Genomic DNA, 18,327 nt, shown 5'->3' on the forward strand with positions numbered 1-18,327 from the left:
ACCTGTCCAAGCGCAGAGGACAGCGGCCTGTTTCTCCACCGCACAAGGCACTGGGACTACTGGGATGAGACTGGGATGGACTGGACATGAAATAACCAGCAGTTGAACCAAGGGTACATTTGGCAGGCCAGGCCTCTCCCATTACCTCTGATTTCAGGCGCTCCGTCTCTATTTCTCCATCTTCAATTTGTTGCCTAAGTTGCTTGGCAACTGTTTTCTCCGTTTCCACAATCTGAAGTAAATGGAGATACTTCTGCATTAAGGCTTCATGTTCGGTCGCAAGAGTCCTATAGCTGCGCATGTGTAAGAAAGAGACAGACAGACAGAGGCAGCAGTTACATTTCCAGTTGGTTGGAAACTATCTCTTTTTGGTTCATAACAAGTGAATGGGGGTCTAATTAGAAGGACACAGACAGACAGCAGAGGCTAGGAAAGAGAGGCTTCATCTGCACTGCAGAAATAATCTGGTTTGACACCACTTTAACTGCCCTGGCTCAACCTGGCAGTTATATGGACCATTTGCAATAAAAGTAACTCCAAACTTGTACGGTACTAGAAGGCCACCTGGTTGCATTATAGTGATCATTCTCGGGGGGTTCCTATAATTTCTTGTTTTCAGGTTCCAACCTCAGAGTGTCTGCCAGTTTCTGAATCAGGACTGGAGCTGGTGCATTAAAGCCATGTTTAGCATGCCTTTCTGCCCAGATCCCACATTTGTGGCAGTTAGGGAAGGCAGGCCAAAGGCACTGGTTCCCACTAACGTCCTCCATCATCTTCATGGACAACATCAGAGAGCAGTAACACAAGTCCTGCCTCTGACCAGAGGTCCTGCAAGCTGCTGACCAGTGCAACTGCCCATAGAAAGGTCCTTTTACAATTATTGTGCGCTGATTCCACTTTAACTGCCTAGGGAATCCTGGGGTGAGTATTTAGAATGTCCAACCAGAGAGCTCTGGTGCTTCGCCAGACTACAAATCCCAGGATTCCAAAGGAGGAAACTGCATTCCATGGCAGTTTAAGTGGAACCATAGCATTATAACAGAGTTGCATGAAGGAACCCAAGAGAACATGACGTAAGACCAGTGATTCTCAAAACTTGGTCCTCCAGATGTTTTGGACTTCAGGTCCCATAATTCCTGACTGTTGGCCAAGCTAGCTGGGGCCTCTGGGAGTTATAATGCAAAAGACCCGGAGGACCAAAGTTTGGGAACCACTGCTTAAGACCGTCCAGTAAGTAGATTCGGACAATGTTGCTCACGGATGCTAAGCCTCCCGGCTGCTTGCTCTGCCTTGCAGCCGCATCAATTTTTAGCATGTGACAGAGACTGTCATTGATTCAGCTACAAATCAGATACTCACTCCACTGTGACACTCCCACAGTTTTTCCATGTGCTTTGTACCAATTTGGGGCACATGGATCAGCTCCATGAATCCACAGAAACCCATAGGACATTCTGTCTTGCATCCTGTTCAGTGTTGCCAACAAGCCTCGAAGATATTCCCCAGAATGTTTTACCAAAATCCAAAATCCCCGGAAAGAAATTAATTAAATTCCCCGGAAACTGGCAATACTGATCCTGTTAGTAACTTGCAGTCCAGTAAGTGCAGCTTACACATGGGCAAGTCCTTTTTGGGGCCAGGGCCCAGAAAGCTATCCTCTCACCCCAATACGCCAACCAAAACCCTCCTATGCCCAACAACAGAAGGGTCTGCTGCTGCTGCTCCTTTTTAGGGGAAGGGAAGGAGAAGGAGGCGATTCCAACCATGAAGAGCTGGCTATTCTGGAAGAAGAGGAGACAGGAGGATCCATTGCTGCAGCAGGAGTAAATCTACCCTCGGTTTTAGGGCCACTCCTCTTTAAGCTGTTTATGGGTCCTTCCACACTACAAAATTATCCCTCTATGACTCCACTTTAACTGCCATCCTGTTGAATTGCATTTGCATTCATAAAGAGCTGTCAGGTAGAGCATCACCAAACTGCAAACACCAGGACCCCAATAGGATGCAGCGATGGCAGTCATAGTGCTGTGACTGTGGGATGTAAGAGGGACCAGGTTACAGAAGAGCCATCCAGGCGGTGGATCCTATTATCCCCAGTGGATGAGAGCTCCCAGGTGATCTGGATCAGCAGTATAAAACTGAGAGTGAATCTGCCGCCCCCAAAGAAACAGATCCCCTTCGGAAGGAAGCCCTGTTGAACCTACTTCTGAGCAAATCTGCGTGGGACTAAGCTGTATTTCAAGCTCACCGAATGGGGTCAAAACTCAACACATTTGTCGAGGGAGGCATATTGTGACTTTCTTGAAGGCACAAAACCACCAGAGTTCAGTAGTGAGCCAAGAGGGAAGACTATCCACTGTTTCCGCTTTTGATAAAATGGATCCTTCCCAGGAAAAATGAATCAGTAAAGAGTATGAAATTAACAGGTAAATGTCAAGGATGAATTCTTGCCTCTGGCTATAGCAAAAGGCAGAACCCAGAGCCAAGAATAGTTTTGTTTTGTTTCCCAACAGTTCCCATTTGGAAAACTCTAGATGAAGGGCCGGGTGTGACACAAATAGGAATCCCCATTTCTGCATTAAGCAGCACAGGATTCTGCAGCTAGGATAGCCGTGTCTATGGGACATGGCATTTGCATCTATTTTTCTGCTGTTTGTTTTCTCTCTCTATGAACCATGGGAAGCAGACCGATCAATCTGTGCAAAGCAACGAAATGCCACTACCCTTCAATACCTGAAACTTTTCCTAGGAGCCCTTCCAGGAAACATTTCCAGAAGCCTTTCTCATTTCACCAGAAATGAACCTCGCAATCCAAAGTGCCTTTGTAGCTGGGACATGTTTGGTTTCTCACTTGTGATCCACAAACAACCCTCATGCCAGCCAGTCTGCAAGGACAAGACCCCTGCAAACTCTCATTCTGCTTTCCCCAAGGGGCTGCCACCCTGGACTTTGCCCCCAGGACACCTGTGGCATGCTGCTGACCAACGCTTCCCCTCACGCCAGACACCTGACCTCCTCCCAGGGCAACCCCTCCAAGAAGACAGGACCAAGAGAAGATGACCTTGCCAGAAGGCCTCACCTGGCATGGCTGATGGCCGCAACCCATTCGTCACAGTCCTTTGCATCCTCTGTCCTCAGCTCCAGTGTTTTTTGGTTTTCATGGTTGAAGTTAACCGTAAAGTAGTGCTGTAGCAAACACAAAAGCGGAGGGTTACTCATGGTTTGGGGACTAAAGATTAGCAGCTGCGTTCCAGCTGGGCAACTGGGAAGGAGTCCATCCACGTTTTGTTACAAGTCGAGGCAAGAACTGTTCTTCTGCCCCTTGCTTTTCTCCAGGCATGGCATGGTTTGGCCGGGGGCCTTCCAGGACCCTATGGAAAGGCTTTGGATGTTGTGGAGGAGATAAACATCAACCTCCTCAGAGAACAAAAACAGACATGTGCAGCCATGAGTTTAGCCTACACCTGTGGAGGTCACTAACAGCAATAGCAAGTACATTTCTATACTGCTTATCAGTGCACTTAAGCATTCCCTAAGCATTTTACAAAGTGTAAGCTAATTGCTCCCGACAATCTGGGGACTCATTTTAGCAACCTAAGGAAGGATGCCAGGTTGAGGTGACCCTGAGCCCCTGGCTGGAACTGAACTCACAACCTTGTGGTTTATGAATGAGGGGCTGCAAAACGGGCATTCAACCACTGCGCCACAGGATGCCAGTTTAAAAAGCCCCCAGCTCTGGACCAGTCTTGCCAAGCACTCCATCGCTTTGGGGTGGAAAATCCACACTGGGTTTTGCAGGAGCCACTCCTGGTTTTATAGGAGCTGTTTGAGGTGCTGAATCTGTCCTGGGAATGGGGTCTAGCACCTTGGACACCTCCCATTGAAAACAAGGAGCAGCTCTCCAAAAACCCAGCATGGCTTCCCTGCCTCCGAATGAATCAGCCCACAGTTGTATTCCAGACTTAAAAGAAGACATGGGCAGCACTGGGCTTTCCATATTGCCAACACAGGTTCAAAGTACAGGTGGTTGCAAGGTTCAGAGTGCCCCCCAAGATGAGACCCACCAGCCCCCAGAGCCTGGAAGGCAAGCTGCCATCCAGAGAGGCCTCAATCCATCCCTGAGCTCTGACTGCGTTTGGGATGGGAGGCTGACGGACAGGAGCGGCATGCGGCTGGGTATGGGCTATTTTTAGCTCCCCTTGGCATTTACGGTATTTGTGTTAATTTCCATTGGGGAGGCTTGCAGCCCAGCAGAAGAGGGTTCTTTGCCGTTCATTTGTTCTCCCATTCTGCGGTCTCCTAGGAAACAAGTAATGTTCTGCGAGACCAATGACTGAATGGAGAAACTTCGGAAAACAAATGCCAAAACGCTTCCCTCTGCTCATTCCTCACCCCTGAGCTCCCAGTCTCACTAGAACGTCCTGGGATCTGGCACTGGGAAAGCGCATTGCTTCCCAGGACGTTGTGCGCCCTAGAATGGCTCCCTCGCACCTGCAACCTCCTGGGCCAGGTGCCGCAATGTGGGAGGAAGCCATTCGGATCATGGGTTGGGGGCAGAGCCTTGCTACCCTCCATGAAGGCCTTCTTGGTGGCTGCTCCCAGGCTGTGTGACTCCTTGGAGTTCTCCCTTCTCCATCTGCCAATAGGCAGAGTCCTCTTTCTTTAGACAGCACTTTCACCATTTAATTGATTGTCGTGGAAAGGTTTTAAAGGAGGGTGGTTGGGAGCTGGATCATTTGAGATCATGTTTCAAATGATCCTCAACTATTTTTAATTCAGTGATGCTTTTAATGGGATAGTTCAATTGAATGGGTTCACAGCATGACTGATTTCATTGTAAGCCTCTTTGGGTGGTGCCTCCTGTCTGGGAGGAAGGCAGGACAGAAATAAAACAAAATAAAATCCTCTGCACAGCCAATAAACCTGGCAATGCTGCACAGCTTGTAAACAGGAGGTTGTGGCATCACAAAATGTCTGCCCAGGACGGTTGGGCTAAGGTGGGCAACTCACAGCTCTGGCTCCCTCTGGCCTTCAGCCCCACAGAGCTGCCTGTCCATCCAGACCCCTTCCATCAGCCCTTCATGTGCATCTGCAGAAGTCAAGAGGAGTCCAAATGCTCCCCGGTTGGCAGATGGACTTGGAAACCTGTGATCTGGCACAAACACTTAATGGCTTGGGATAGCCTTCCATTCCCACTGTCAATGGGACATGCCAGCTCCCCCACTTTCATTCCTGGATCATCTTCACCACAACATGGGATCCCATCGTGCCACTTTCCTCAATGGTTTTGGTGCTTGCCTTTGCCTTCTCAAAATTAAGCTAACTCCCCTCTGCATTTTCCTCCATTGAAGAAAAACACACAGGGTCCCTGCGTCTTTTCATCCCTTGGAGGGAGAAAGGAAGCTTTCCTTCTAAAGGAGTGCAGCTATGATGGCCAGAGTTCTGCAAACCAAGCTCTAGACAGAACTGCTGCAGGAGCTGGACATGTTTAGCTCAGAGAAGAGAAGACTGAGAGGTGGCAAGGAGCCATTTTTAAATATCTGAAAGGAGGTCATGCAGAAGAGGGAGACAGCTTGTTTTTAGCTCCCCCAGAGACCAGAACACAAACCAATGGATTCAAATCACGAGGAAAGAGGTTCTGCCTAAATGTTGGAAACCTTGCTAAGGCTGCTGAGAATGCAGTGCCTCAGCCTCTGGGGGCCATGTAGTTCCCACCCTGCAATGCAATGCAATGCAACTCAGATCACTGTGCCAAGAGCCAGGCCGGCCTGTTTTTCTGCCCAATGGGACAGAGTTTGCCCAAGACCTCTTGACCTTTAGGAACTTGTCTCAGATAGCAGTCAAGTAATATAGGAAGGCCACCATGGCCTCCAATCCTTCGCACCTACAAAGTTGAGGTGTTTGGGAATGGGGTTATGACAAAGCATGCAGGGCACCTCTGTTTCCCAATCCTTTATCAAGCCTTAAGCCTCAGTCACATCCAAAGGCAAAGCAGCAGTTGCGTGAATCAGCCGACTGGGCCAGAGGGGACTCCCCTCCTAAGTCAGCTGATGATCCCATTAATTACCTGACACTTTGGTAGATCAACCTGCTGTCCCATAACTGCACCACAACTGGTGCGCTCATCACAAAGATGTGTGCAAATCTCTCTTGGTGTCCGGGGACAGCAGTGTCAGCAATGGAGGCAGAAACCAAAGGAGGTTGCCAAACCAAGATGACAATTGGCCTGCTTTACTGATAAGGTATCAGTGTGCCCTTCCAGATGTTGCTGGGCTACAACTCTATAGCCAGTGTTAAGGGTTAATGGGAGTTGTCATCTGATGACCTCTGGCTTTAAATCTGAGCTACGCCATTAGGCTCCATCCAGATGGTCCTTTTGGACACCCATGGGCTTCTTCTCAATGTGACATATTGCCACGTAGGGACCATGCCCACCAGTATGGCCTGCCAGGTAGGTGCCAGATGTAAAAACACCTCCCCTTTGCTCTCCCTGCACAACTGCTGATATCTCATATCATAACTAGGCTCATTAGAATGAGGTTCTGGCCACCTGAGGAACAGATACAAGCTTTACAGCCTCCATACGGTTATTGCACTGTGTATTGTGCACTATAGATCCCACAACTATGTTTAGCAGTGAGCAGAAGACATTGCTCAGCCAGGGAAAAGGCCAAACGACTTCCACAGAACAAGCAATTCAGTCCATCCTCCTTTGAAAGATAATGGCCCAAAGATCACTCTTCCTTTGTTAGATTTGAGGCCTAGTCAGGAGACAGCCACAACCCAGTTTTCACTTTCACAAATCGCTCGGTTTCCAGATCCTGTGCCAGTGTGGCTTCCAGGTTGTGTCCCATGTAAACCCAGCAAAGCAGCTCTCCAAATGCTGGACCTGGGGAGGGGTTAGCACTTTGGACAGCTCCTTTAGCGATCAACCGATAACCTAAACGGGATTTGCTGGCCTAGTGATCCAGTGGGGTTCCATGGCTAAGCAGAAATGTGAACCATGGTCTCCTAAAATCCTAACCTGTATACCCCTTATCTCTTTTGCCAGGTCTCCTTTCTTCCTCTTTCCATTGCAGAGGTCTACCTGCTTCTCTATTGAGGTTTAAAGATGCAGAATGCTTGGCACACGAAGAAATCAACTAAATAATAATGCCACATGCTCAGCTGCCACATCCAAGCCAGAAGCCATGGGGCTTGTGAGGCTCGTAGCGCTCCAGGTGCCCCTCCTGTGGCGAGGAAGCGGAGCCCCATTCCTCCGCTCTCCAGGACGGGGCTCATTTTGCACTTGGGGGGCAGCAGCAGACACTGCAGGCAGGGTGGGTCCAAGGGTCAGTTCTCTGTCCCCAGGGGATGCACAGACTGCAACACACACACACACCCCATAAAAAGAAAGCAAAGCAGAAGTGTCCAGAAGACTATTGGCTTTGCGAAATGGGTGATTTTAATCCCCCTCTTTGAGTTTTCCAGGAGAGACCATTTGTCCCTTCTTTGGCCCAAAAAATGTTGGTCCAGAAGCCTGGTGGGCTCACACCAAAAGGGCCCAAACCTGAACTGTGCCCATCCCATTATATGTGACCGATGGGTGCATGGCCACCCCAAATAGATCTTAAGGATCCTGAGCAAGGGAAGCCAGAAAAGCCAAGCAAGTGCTGGCCTCCCTTGGTTCGGGGCTGATCAAAAGAGCCAGGCCAGAGTTGTGGGGCAGAGGGGAGAAGCCCAGTCCTCCTCACTGGGAAAGGGACCCTCCTGATGCTTGTCCCAGTCCAGTTTCTGGGGGAAGAAGTGTGGCACTGGCCAGGCTCTGCAGCCGCCTGGTCCCCCCCAAGCCCTGCCATCTGCTCCATTGAATTGCACACACTCTGCATCTTAAAACCCAGCCTCTGAGTCTGTTCAGGAACCAAAGACCTCCAACTCTGCAGCCAGAGAGAGGGGCTTTGACCTTTGCTCTCGACTTGGTCCTGTGGGTTGTGTAGAGAGGGGCTGGGGCTGCTTTTAAGTGGGTCTCCTGAGTCCCCACAAGTTGAGTCCTGGACTCCTAGAGAGCGGTGGATTGAGGCAACTGCCAGCCAGCAAGGCAACCCTCCCAACCCAGCCATGCCCCCAGGGAGGGACCAGTTTCCCAGGCTGGGAATGGCAGAGACTGGGAGCCGGGGGGGGGGGGGGGGCTCCCATTGCCAGCCAAGTGCAGGGAGATCCGGGGCTCCTGTCTTTGGCTGGCTGCAAAGCGGGGAAACTTGGCTTTGGGGGCAAACAACAGCAGCAGCAGCCCCCCCCCCGGAAACCCCCCTGGAAGCCTCCCTGTCTCTCAGCCCCTCGCTTTTATTTGCAAAGTGGGGGGGGGAGATGCCCCCTGAGCCCCCCAGCCCCAAAGGCGGATTCCAGAGGGGAAAGCGGAGGGCTGGGGGATGCTGCAGAAGAGCCTCTCCCACCGCCTTCCTCCGCCAGGGGCGCCCTTCCACCGCACCCGCCCGGCTGCTTCAGAGGGCCGAAAGCCCCCATTCGGGGCTCCCTCCGGTGCCTGCCCTTCTGCTTGGACCTCCCTTCGGTTCCCGGCCTTTTGGGGGGGGGAGCAGGAAGGAAGGGAGGAAGGAGGGGAAGGGTCCGAGGGAGAGGGGGGCAAAGGGGGTCGTGGTTCCTCCGGAGGGCCCCTGAGGCGCTGGCTCTGGGGCTGGGGGGTCCTTGGGCTCCGGTGGGAGGTGGGGTGGGGGTTCCTGCTTCCCGAGGGGCCCTTGGGCTCCGGTGGGGGGCGAGGGAGGGATAGGGGTGAGGGTTGCCGCGGTGCCCGGTGCCCACCTGCTTGTCGAGGGGGTCCTTGGGCTTGGGGGCCGGGGCGCGGTCGCAGAGGCATCCCTCGAGGAGGTAGAGGCCGGCGGGCCTGGGGCTGGCGTCGCTCTCGAAGTAGAAGAGCATGTTCTGGAGGAGGGCGAACCACTTGGGCTGCCATTTGGCGGCGGCGGCGTCGGAGCTGCGCTTGCAGAGGTAGCCCCGCGGCGCCCCGTCCTTCTTGGCCAGCAGGCCCAGCTGGACGGCGTGGCCCTCGCTCAGCCGCAGCCCCTTCTGCATGGCCCTCAGCAGCAGCAGCAGCAGCCCCGCAGCCGCAGCCCCCGCCTCTTGCTCCTCCGCCCCGAGGGGGCCCCGCCGCGCCCCGCCGCCATCCCCGGCCCAAGCCCCTCTCAGGCCATGGCTGCAGCCCAGCCCTGGCCACCAGGAAGCTCCAGCCCACGATGCTGCTCACGACGACGACGACGACGATGCTGCTGCTGCTGCTGCTGCTGTTGCTGCTGCTGGCCCTCAGCCCCACGCGCCGCCGCCGCCGCCGCCGAGGAAGAGGAGGAGGCAGCCCCCGTCTTCTTCTTCTTCTTCTTCTTCTTCTTCTTCTTGCCGGGCGTCATGACGCCGCCACGCTCCCCCTCCCTCCCTCCCCGCCCCTCCTCCTCCCCCCCCCAGAAAGAGGGGCAGCCCCAGACCCCCAAGAGGACCCCTCCATGGCCTGGGCTCCTCTCCTCCTCCAAGGGGGACCCCCAGAAGAGACCAGGTCCGGAAAGAAGGGGGCCCCGGCTTCTTGGGGGGGCTTCAGCCCTGGCAGCACCCGGAGGACCCCCCCCCAGGGCCCCGGGGAAAGAGAGGAGCCCTCTGCCTCGGTGGGGCCACCAGCCCCCCGGGAAACTGCATTGGGAAACCACCAGCAGCAGCAGCAGCAGCAGAGGTTAGAACCCACGATCCAGGGCATCCAATGCTGCTTGACATCCTGGAGCATGCCAAGCACTCTCAGGTCAAGAGGCACAGGGGAGCCATGGGAACCCACAAACACCTGGGCATCTTCAACGGGGAAGAAGGAACTCCAAAAGTGGACAAAGTCTGGCTCTCAGTCCTGAAAAACGCCCAAATCACGACCCAGCAAATGCACAGGAAACCCAGCCAGGGGCAGGGGTTTTCCCAGCAGACACTGGAGCATTAAATGGACACCTTGGAGGTCTTGCCATTCAACGACAGAACAAGGCACAGATTAACATGGACATCACTCCTGCCAACCCAGGCCCCCACAGTGTGTGTGTGTATACATAAATACATACATACATACCCCACTCTCTTCCATGCCAGCATTCTCTGAAGATGCCAGCCTCAGCTGCTTGCAAAACATCAGGAAGAAACTCTTCCAGAACATGGCCACAGAGCCCAAGAAAGCCACAAAACCTGGGGGAATTGTCCTGCTCGAGATTCCTTAGCAAACTCAGGAAAGGCAGAGGGCTTTTTCCTCTCCCTCGCTCCCTTTGCACCCTGAAGAGGAGGAAAAAGAGGGTCCCAAAGCCATGCTGGGGGCATCAAAGGCCACCAAACCCTCCTCCCTGGGAAGCAGCCCCTTGCAGCCCCTGGCTCCCTGCCTCTCCCTTTCCAGAGAAAGAGCCATTGGGCAACACACTCACAGGAGCCCCAATGGGGTCAGAGCAGAGCAGCAGGGCAGGAAGCATGATGCTCTCCATGCGCAGCTCTGTCTCTGGGGGCTCTGGCCCTGTAGGACCCCCTGCCTGCCTGCCTGCCTGCCTGCCTTCCATCCCAGGCTGCCCTTCCCCAGAGGGAGGAAGAGGAAGGAAGCCCTCTCTCTGGGCTGCTTGAGCCTGGAGGCAGATCACTTGGAGCCCCACAGGGCTTGGCAGCTGGGGCCCAGGAGGAAGGGTTTGGGGTGGGATTGGACTTAGGGACAAGTGGATAGTCCTTGGCCCCCCATTCAGAACAAGGCATCTATGCAAGTAGCCCCAGGTTATGGTGAGAACACATGTCCCAGCAGCAGCCTGGTGAATCCTTCCTGGAGCCTGTGCCACCTTTCATACCAAAAGGGTACCATCCTTGATCCTTGCACAAGAAGAGCCATAAGGGGCCCAATGGAGAAGGCTAACGGATGCCATGTGAGCCAAGAGGTCAATGGTCACACAAGGAAAGACATATGCACACACAGCCCTTGGGGCAAGAGTGGCCATAATGGGGGGGGTGTTACCCCTCCCATGGTCCCAGCCCCCCCTTCCATACTTTTGGGGAGCATCGGGGGAAATGGTGCCAACCGGTTTTGTTTTGACTGAATCAACCGGGTAATACTCCAATGACTTTAATTAGGTCACAGATCACCATGGCAACATCCAGGAATTGTCTGGAAAAGAGGGAGGGTGGGAAGCTTGCTTGCACCGCAGTGCGCTTTCACTGGAGGACCGGGAGGACCGTGGGGCTGATGCGCCCCGGATTGGCCCAGAGCCGGAGGGGAGGGAGAGGGGCTTGTCCTCAAAGCGCACCTGGATGGCAAGGAAGCAGGCAGCAGGCCACCCTTCTCCATCCCTTTTGGGCTTTGGAGCGCCTTGTGAAATGGCATGCATAAGCATCTGTGCATGCACCTCTTTCACAAACATTACACACACACACACACACGGAGTGGTTGTGTATATTGGTGCTCTACTCATGTGCAAGCTTCTTTAGAGAAGCAACTGAACATTTCTGTTTGTTGCAAAGCATCTGTCTTCAGTGCAAGGTTGTAGGAGCACAACCGCACCTGCAGTGTTGTCGCCCATGTGGCTGTGCATGCAGGTGTGCCTTCATTGGCTCCATTCAACACAAGTGCGGCACACAGCACAACCTCTGTATTGAGACATTTCTGTTAGTTCACAGAAGCTGATGTTGGATCTCAGCCTCTATTCCTTGCCTTTTTGACTCCAATTCCCTCCTCCAGAGTCGGACTAGCATCAGCCAAAAGCACTGAGTGTAACCATGGGTTTTCCCATATCTCTGGCCTGGACAGTCTAGCATCTGCTCAAATGGAGACCACAGAAGGGCAAGGGATTTAGACCCTCGGTCGAGAGGCAGCCACAGGGATCCCATGGGGATGTGGCATCCACTTGCGCATGGGTCTCCAATGGGGAGTTGCAGGTGGAGCCCAGCTGCCTGGGTCGTAGCCAGGATTTTAGGAAGGGGGGGGGTCTAGACTAAGTACCACCATTATATTGGGGCTTGGTTGCAGCAGCGCAGCAGCACGCACCATTCATTTTTCTAACGGAAGGGGGGTCCGGACCCCAAGAACCGCCGCCCCCCTTGGCTACGTCCCTGCAGCTGCCCAGACTGCTCCCTTCCCTTCCCTCAAGGCCAATCTTAAATTAATAGGGAAGAATTAATCTCAGGTCTGTCCCGAGTCACAAAAAGGTCGTTAGCAGTGATTAAAACTGTCGGATGCCAGTAAATGATGGAAATGTTCCCACAGGCCTCTGCAGCTGACAGAGAATGAGCATTTGCCATTCTGAAAGCAGTCCTAATGGGGGAAAATGTCAACCATTTCATTGCAGAGATAGCAAACCTGAGATTCAGTCAATAGCCCTTGCTGTGCCCAAAGAATCCAGATTTGTCAGGAGATGGGGAAGCCTATTGAGCAGGAGGCGAATGCCAGGGCCTCCTTCGCCAGTTCCGTTGGCTCTAAAAAGTCTCTGCATTAGACCTTGGGGGGGGGGGGGGGGTTGACTCCCATATGAAGAGGGAGGGAGATGCACCAAAAGGGTCTCCATGTCCCCATTGCTATCCTTGCACTAACCCTGTGGGGTAGGTCAGGTTGAGAAAGAGAATGACTGACCCAAATCCACCCAATAAGACCCCTGGCTCAGTGGGTCTCCCTCTCCAGCCCCCTAGAAACTCCATGCAGGATCTGCCAGGCAGGTGGCAACCCATGCAACCCTCCCAGACGGCCATCCAGACCTCTATGGAAATAATTTTGGCCAGATCCCCATTCTCCTTGGCACTGACCATTAGGATATTTCTTGTAATATTCAGGCAAAAACCTGCTTCCATTCAATATCTGCTTGTTGGTTCTAATGCTGTTTGGTTCCCACCTGTATGACAGTCGTTCCCAATGGCCAGAACCAGGTCCCTGGCAGGGAGACCCCATCTATCAGAGGTGCAACGTACCCAGCCCCCCAATGCCCAGTTCCAGCTGGCTTCACCTTCCAGGAGGATGGGCAGCATCTCTGTCTCCCTCAATCCCTGCAGCCGCCTGCCCTTCAGTTCCCTCTCAGCCGGACAGGCCTTTGCCAGCCTTGCTTGGAGCAGATGGGGAGGCACTTTGAGGGCACCTTCTCTTCTCTGCATGCTTGGCGCTCCATTCAGGGAGAGGGGGATGATGGAATAAATTACCGCTTTGTCATCTGAAGTGCTGAAGCTCCCAGAAAATAGCTTTAGCAGTTCAGGGGGCTGATGGAATAATTTTGCACAGCCTCCTAGCAAGTTTTCCATGATCCATTTCAGAGCTGTAGGGCTGCTATTTCTGGCACCAAGTTCCCATTCCTCACCCCAAAGCACCAGCATTAGAAGCCACTTTGTACCACTAGTTAGCCCAACATCTCTTCTTCTGTTGTTGCCAGAGCGGCATTTTGGCCCTCCAAGGGTGCCGAGCCATCTTTCATCCTGCACTCCCTCAGTGGATGAGCCCCTTAGCCCAGAACTATGTGGCCTACCAAACAACACTAGATTGCAACTCCCATCATCCCTAGCCAGCATAGCCAAAGGTGAGAATGCCAGGAATTGCAACACCTGGAGGGCAGCCTCACTGCCATCCCTGCCTTAGATCTTTAAGCACAGATCTTGGGGGAAGGGGGTCTCCTTGTACCATTTTGGAATCCATCATTGCAAAGGACTGTAACACTGGAGCCTCAATCCAGTGCCTGTTTAAACCCTTTTTTGCTCTCTTGGACAGCCAATAACATAACCATTTGGGGGAATAAATCCATTTTAGCTTACAGGCTGATTTCTAAAGAAGCTCAGGAACAGCTCCTGTGTGGTTTAAACTAAAACCTGAAGCTGAGGTGGAGTCACCATCCCATGCAAATGCTTCATGCAACGCCTTCTTGCAATTGTGTGTGTCTTAATGGAAACTCTCCACTGCATGAAGGAGGTCTGCTTCATGCCTGTCCGGTGGAGGGCATTTGTGGCATTTGCACAACAGAAACAAAGTGGGTCTTCCCTGCTTTTCCTCTCTTATCATAGATAAGAGGAAGAAACCGTTCCCGATTGAAGACACTGAGGCTTTGGCAAGAATGCCTTGGTCCAAGAGATCTGAACTGGCAATGATGAGGATGATGGAGATGATGACAACAAGGATGATGCCCTCCCTGCAGAGATCATCCTGCATTCAGGCAGTGAGGCTGGCTGTGCTGGACTCTTCTCGGATGCCTCCTCTGCTTCCACAGTGCCAACCTCAGAATGTTTGCCCTCCTCTCCTCCGGCATCCAGCCAGAAAAGCCAACCCAGCCAGTCTCTACTTTAAATAGGCCGCTCCTCCCCGGAGGCCAGGCTCAGTCCCTGCATCAGGAAACCCAGGAGTTCCAGGGGAGGATCGGCCATGCCAGGCCTGCAGCAACTGCAAGCAGGTTTCTCTGTTGGAAGAGAAGCTGCAGCAGCTTGAGGCCTGTGGATCTACACTTTGACTTACGAGGGAGGATGAAGCATGCTTGGAAAGAGTGGTGCAGACTGTCCTGGAAAAGCAAGAGTCAGGGGGTGCTTCTAGGAGAGCAGACATAGGGGCCAGGGACAGAGAATTAATGTTTGATGGGCAAATCTGCCCACTTCCAGAGGCCCTCCTGGCCAGCGGCATCACTAGGGTTGGCATCACCAGGAGCAACCTGGGTCACCCTCCACCATTGATCCCCTCCCATCTCACACCAGACAGAATCCTTAGTAATGATTTTTTGCACTAAATTTGCTCATAAAACTTAATTCCCATATATATCACTGGATGCAATGGCAAAAGTAAAATAGCAAAAGTAAAATTATGACTTTAAATTACAGTATCAGACGCACAGCCTAGATGTATTTGCATGTACATAGTTTCATGAGGTTAAAGTGAACGTTTGGTAAAATGAGATGCTTTTAAAGTAAATTAATTTAAAGTTTAAATTAATTTTTAATTTAAAAATAAACAATTTCGTTATTTTAAAGTGATTTAAAATTTCTCCTTTCTCCTCCCACTGAGCCTCACCCCACTCATACTATCTCTTTAGCATTTTAAAGGGAAGCAGGTGAACATCACACCTGTTTTGGAAAAAGGCAGATGTTTGGGGAGCAGTGTGCCACCCCCTTTAAGGTGCGCTCCCTGCACTCCCCTAATGATGCCCCTGATCCTAGCTCTGATGGGCGCATACATTAGCCATGCTCTCAGTGTAAAGCAATCTGGTGCAGGAGCGTCCTTTTCCTGGGCTCTTCCCACCCAGAAGCAGTCTCACTCTCAACCCCTGGGATAGTAATCTGCCCCTTCTCCTTCCAATGCAATCCCGGCCGGCCCCCCATTAATCCCCACCCAGAGCTCCCAGCCCCACTGCCCTCCTGTGGCCAGGCAGCCATGGAGCATTTCTGCCATGAATCACCACTGATGCCTTCTCTGCTCTCCAAGGCTTGGCTCCCAAGGCCTGGTTCCAGAGCCTGGCTGTGGGATGCGGCCGCTTGGCTAATCTGCCCAGACAGTGGAATGCAAGCAGAAAATATTGTGAACTCGTCACCGGAGCCCTGACATATTGATGTGGCATTTGCACCTTCCCTGGGGGTGCTTTCCAGAAAGTGCTCTTGAACGCTCCTGACAGATTGGCGATAATTATTTGGAGCCCTGTGCCGGAGTTGATCTCATGAGCCGCCTCTTGAGTGGCCCCAGCAAGGAACGCCCCACAATGGCGCTTATGACAGGTGTGTCTTTAAGCCAGAGAGGGAGAAGGGGGTTCCAGGGCCCAACTCCCACCAAGCCTCCCCCAGCAGCCTCCCCCATTTCCTGCTCCTCCTCTTCCCCCTCCTCATGGCCAGCTCAGCCCAGAAGTATCTGAAGGCCCTGGGTTGGAAACTGTCTCAAGTGAAAACCAAAACCCCATCGCTGCTGGTCCCAGTCTAGCACACCTGTTCAGCCGACTGCAAAATGGCATAGCGACACCAATGTAAACCTCCCATTTCAATAAAAAGATGGAAAGCAGGGAACTCCACCACTAAACTCCGACCCCAGGAGAGGACTACACCACAGAAACTGGATAGGGCAGGGACTTTTTCAGAACCCAAAAGAGTCTGGAGAGATGGTTGTTTGGTTGGTTGGTCGGGTTGTCTGTCAAAGCCAAGTACTGGTCAAAGCTAGTGTGTGTCGTCTTGAGTGCTGCCATGCTCCACAAGCATCCCAGCCCCAAACCTCTGCCTTTAGGTTTGTGTCCTCCTTCCCAAAGAGTCCTATGCTGGCCTCATATCTCCACATCTTCCTCAGTATTTGAGCCCAAGAGTTTCCAGCCTGAAAAGTGAAGCCTTTGTTGCTCTTCAGGAGCACCTCAGAGCCCCATTTCTGCTGGAGGTGACATGTGTGCCTTGTTGCTTTTGCATCTTGAGATGTTCGTTGCTGTGCTTCTCTGGGTCCAAAGGGAAACCACCAGTGCTGCCCACCCACCCACCCGTCCTGTCAGGGAGACCATTGTGCCCAGCCATCCCACCCACGGAGGAAAGAAAAGGTTGGGTCACCCAACCATTTGTATGATGCGTGACTCAGAAAGGCCAGGGCTGGAAAGCCATGTTTACCCTGCAGGGCAGTGAGAGCGGCAAGGTTTGGACAGGGAGGCTGAGCTGCTGTGACAGGAACGCTGGAGAGGCTGCGCATTCAAGGAACACACAAAGCCTTCCTGTGCCATGCCCTCCAAACCTCACCATCACCGCCTCCGCCGCCTTTACAGGAATAGGACTTTCTTGGGAGCCTGCAGAACTGGTGGCCAAACAGGTGACATGGCCAGAATCTCCCTCTCCAGCCCTGTCCAGAATCAGCAACTATATTGGTTCGTGCCATTGGCAACCACAGCACATGCAGTTCAACAATAAGAGGACGGAGAAAAGGATTTCCACAGTCCCACAGTTATGGAGCATCACAGCATCTCTCCCTAAGCCTTCTGGCGTGTGTTTTCTTGGCTGATCAGTGCCCATAAGCAAGAGACGTATCTGAGCTGGGATGCAGCCTAATCTGACCTGTCTTCATCTTTGGGGCAGCAAGTCCCTGCCATCCGCAGATGCTTAAATCCATGGATGGCAAGCCCACAGATAAGGAGGCCCCACTGTACTTAACTATGGCTAAAGGAGCCCTGGTGGCGCAGTGGTTCAATGCCTGTACTGCAGCCACTCACTCAAAACCACAAGGTTGCGCGTTCAAAATCAGCAAAAGGGCTCAAACTTGACTCAGGCTTGCATCCTTTCAAGGAGGTCGCTAAAATGAGTACCCAGATTGTTGGGGGCAAATTAGCTTACAGTTGTAAACTGCTTAGACACTGCTTAGGCGGTATGAAGCGGTATATAAATGAAGCTTGTTTGTTTGGCTATCATGCCGCCTCTCAGACCTGGTGGAACAGTGGTTAAATGCCTGTACTGCAGCCATTCACAGCCACCAAGTTGTGAGTTCAATCCCAAGACTCAGCCTGGCATCCTCCCATAGGTCAGTAAAATGAGTCCCCAGTTTGTTGGGGGCAACTAGCTTATACCTTGTACCCTGCTTAAGGAGTGCTTAAGGGTACTGATAAGCGGTGTATAGAATTGTCCTTGCTATTGCTATTATGCTGGCTATTTGCTGTAATAAATGGAAATGAAATGCAAAAGCCTGACAGACATGGCTCCATGGATGGCACCCAGAGGGCTGGCAAACCCAACCTAAGCAGGAGCCACCATCTCAGTTCTTTTAAAAAAGAGGGAGTTTCTCCACCAGAGCCTGGCTCTTCCTTCCTAAGGAAACTGAAGGAGATGGGCCTTAGGATAAGCCAGAATCAGAGGGTTTGGAAGTCTTCTTCCTCCTGCCCCAGAGGGGTCTCCTTTTCCAGGCCTTGTTCTGCTGGACAGGGCATGGCTGCCCTCTAGAGGTCACTGACTGTCCACTGCCTGGACAATGGGCTCAAGCCAGGGCTCCCTAGATCCAAGGGAAGGCCGGGGAGCAACATCCACAGCCTGGCTGGCACTCAACCTTCATTTTCTACGTTGCACCTGTCTTTTTCTCCAAAGGCTGCCACAGAAGCGTCCAGAGGCATCTGGGAAGGCACTGTCTTCCCAAAAGTCCAGCCCACCTGGAGGCCAGCATCTGCACTGCTTTTTTGCGATTGGAGCAGGTGTCTATTTTTAGCAGCTCTGCAGATGGCAGAAGATGGAAAAGGGTCTTTCCTTCCTGCAGGTGGGAGTGTTCTCCAGAAAAACACAGTCCCTTTGCTGCTTGCCTCACTGCTTGCCTATATATAGTGCTTTGGCCTGCAGCCAGGGGAAGCTGTGGCGAGGATGCGGTCGGCAAAGGGAAGCGCATCTTGACCCAAGGCTTCGTCG

General features: G+C 52.7%; 1 protein-coding gene across 1 annotated transcript in view; it reads right to left on the reverse strand.

Moving 5' to 3' along the window:
* RASGRF1 (Ras protein specific guanine nucleotide releasing factor 1) overlaps positions 1 to 9,068 on the reverse strand; it is a 28,404-nt gene extending 19,336 nt beyond the window's left edge. The window contains exons 1-3 of the mRNA XM_089539391.1: positions 8,797 to 9,068; positions 3,080 to 3,186; positions 146 to 293 (exon numbers count right to left, since the gene is read on the reverse strand). Coding sequence (XP_089395517.1) covers positions 146 to 293; positions 3,080 to 3,186; positions 8,797 to 9,066 — 525 coding nt within the window. The 5' untranslated portion in view covers positions 9,067 to 9,068. The remainder of the gene's footprint in view (positions 1 to 145; positions 294 to 3,079; positions 3,187 to 8,796) is intronic.
* Positions 9,069 to 18,327: the final 9,259 nt, after the last annotated feature.

The sequence above is a fragment of the Sceloporus occidentalis genome, unplaced genomic scaffold (genome assembly GCF_023333645.1).
Source record: "Sceloporus occidentalis isolate IW3139 unplaced genomic scaffold, rSceOcc1.0.p SCAF_9, whole genome shotgun sequence".
Taxonomy (NCBI): Eukaryota; Metazoa; Chordata; class Lepidosauria; order Squamata; family Phrynosomatidae; genus Sceloporus; species Sceloporus occidentalis.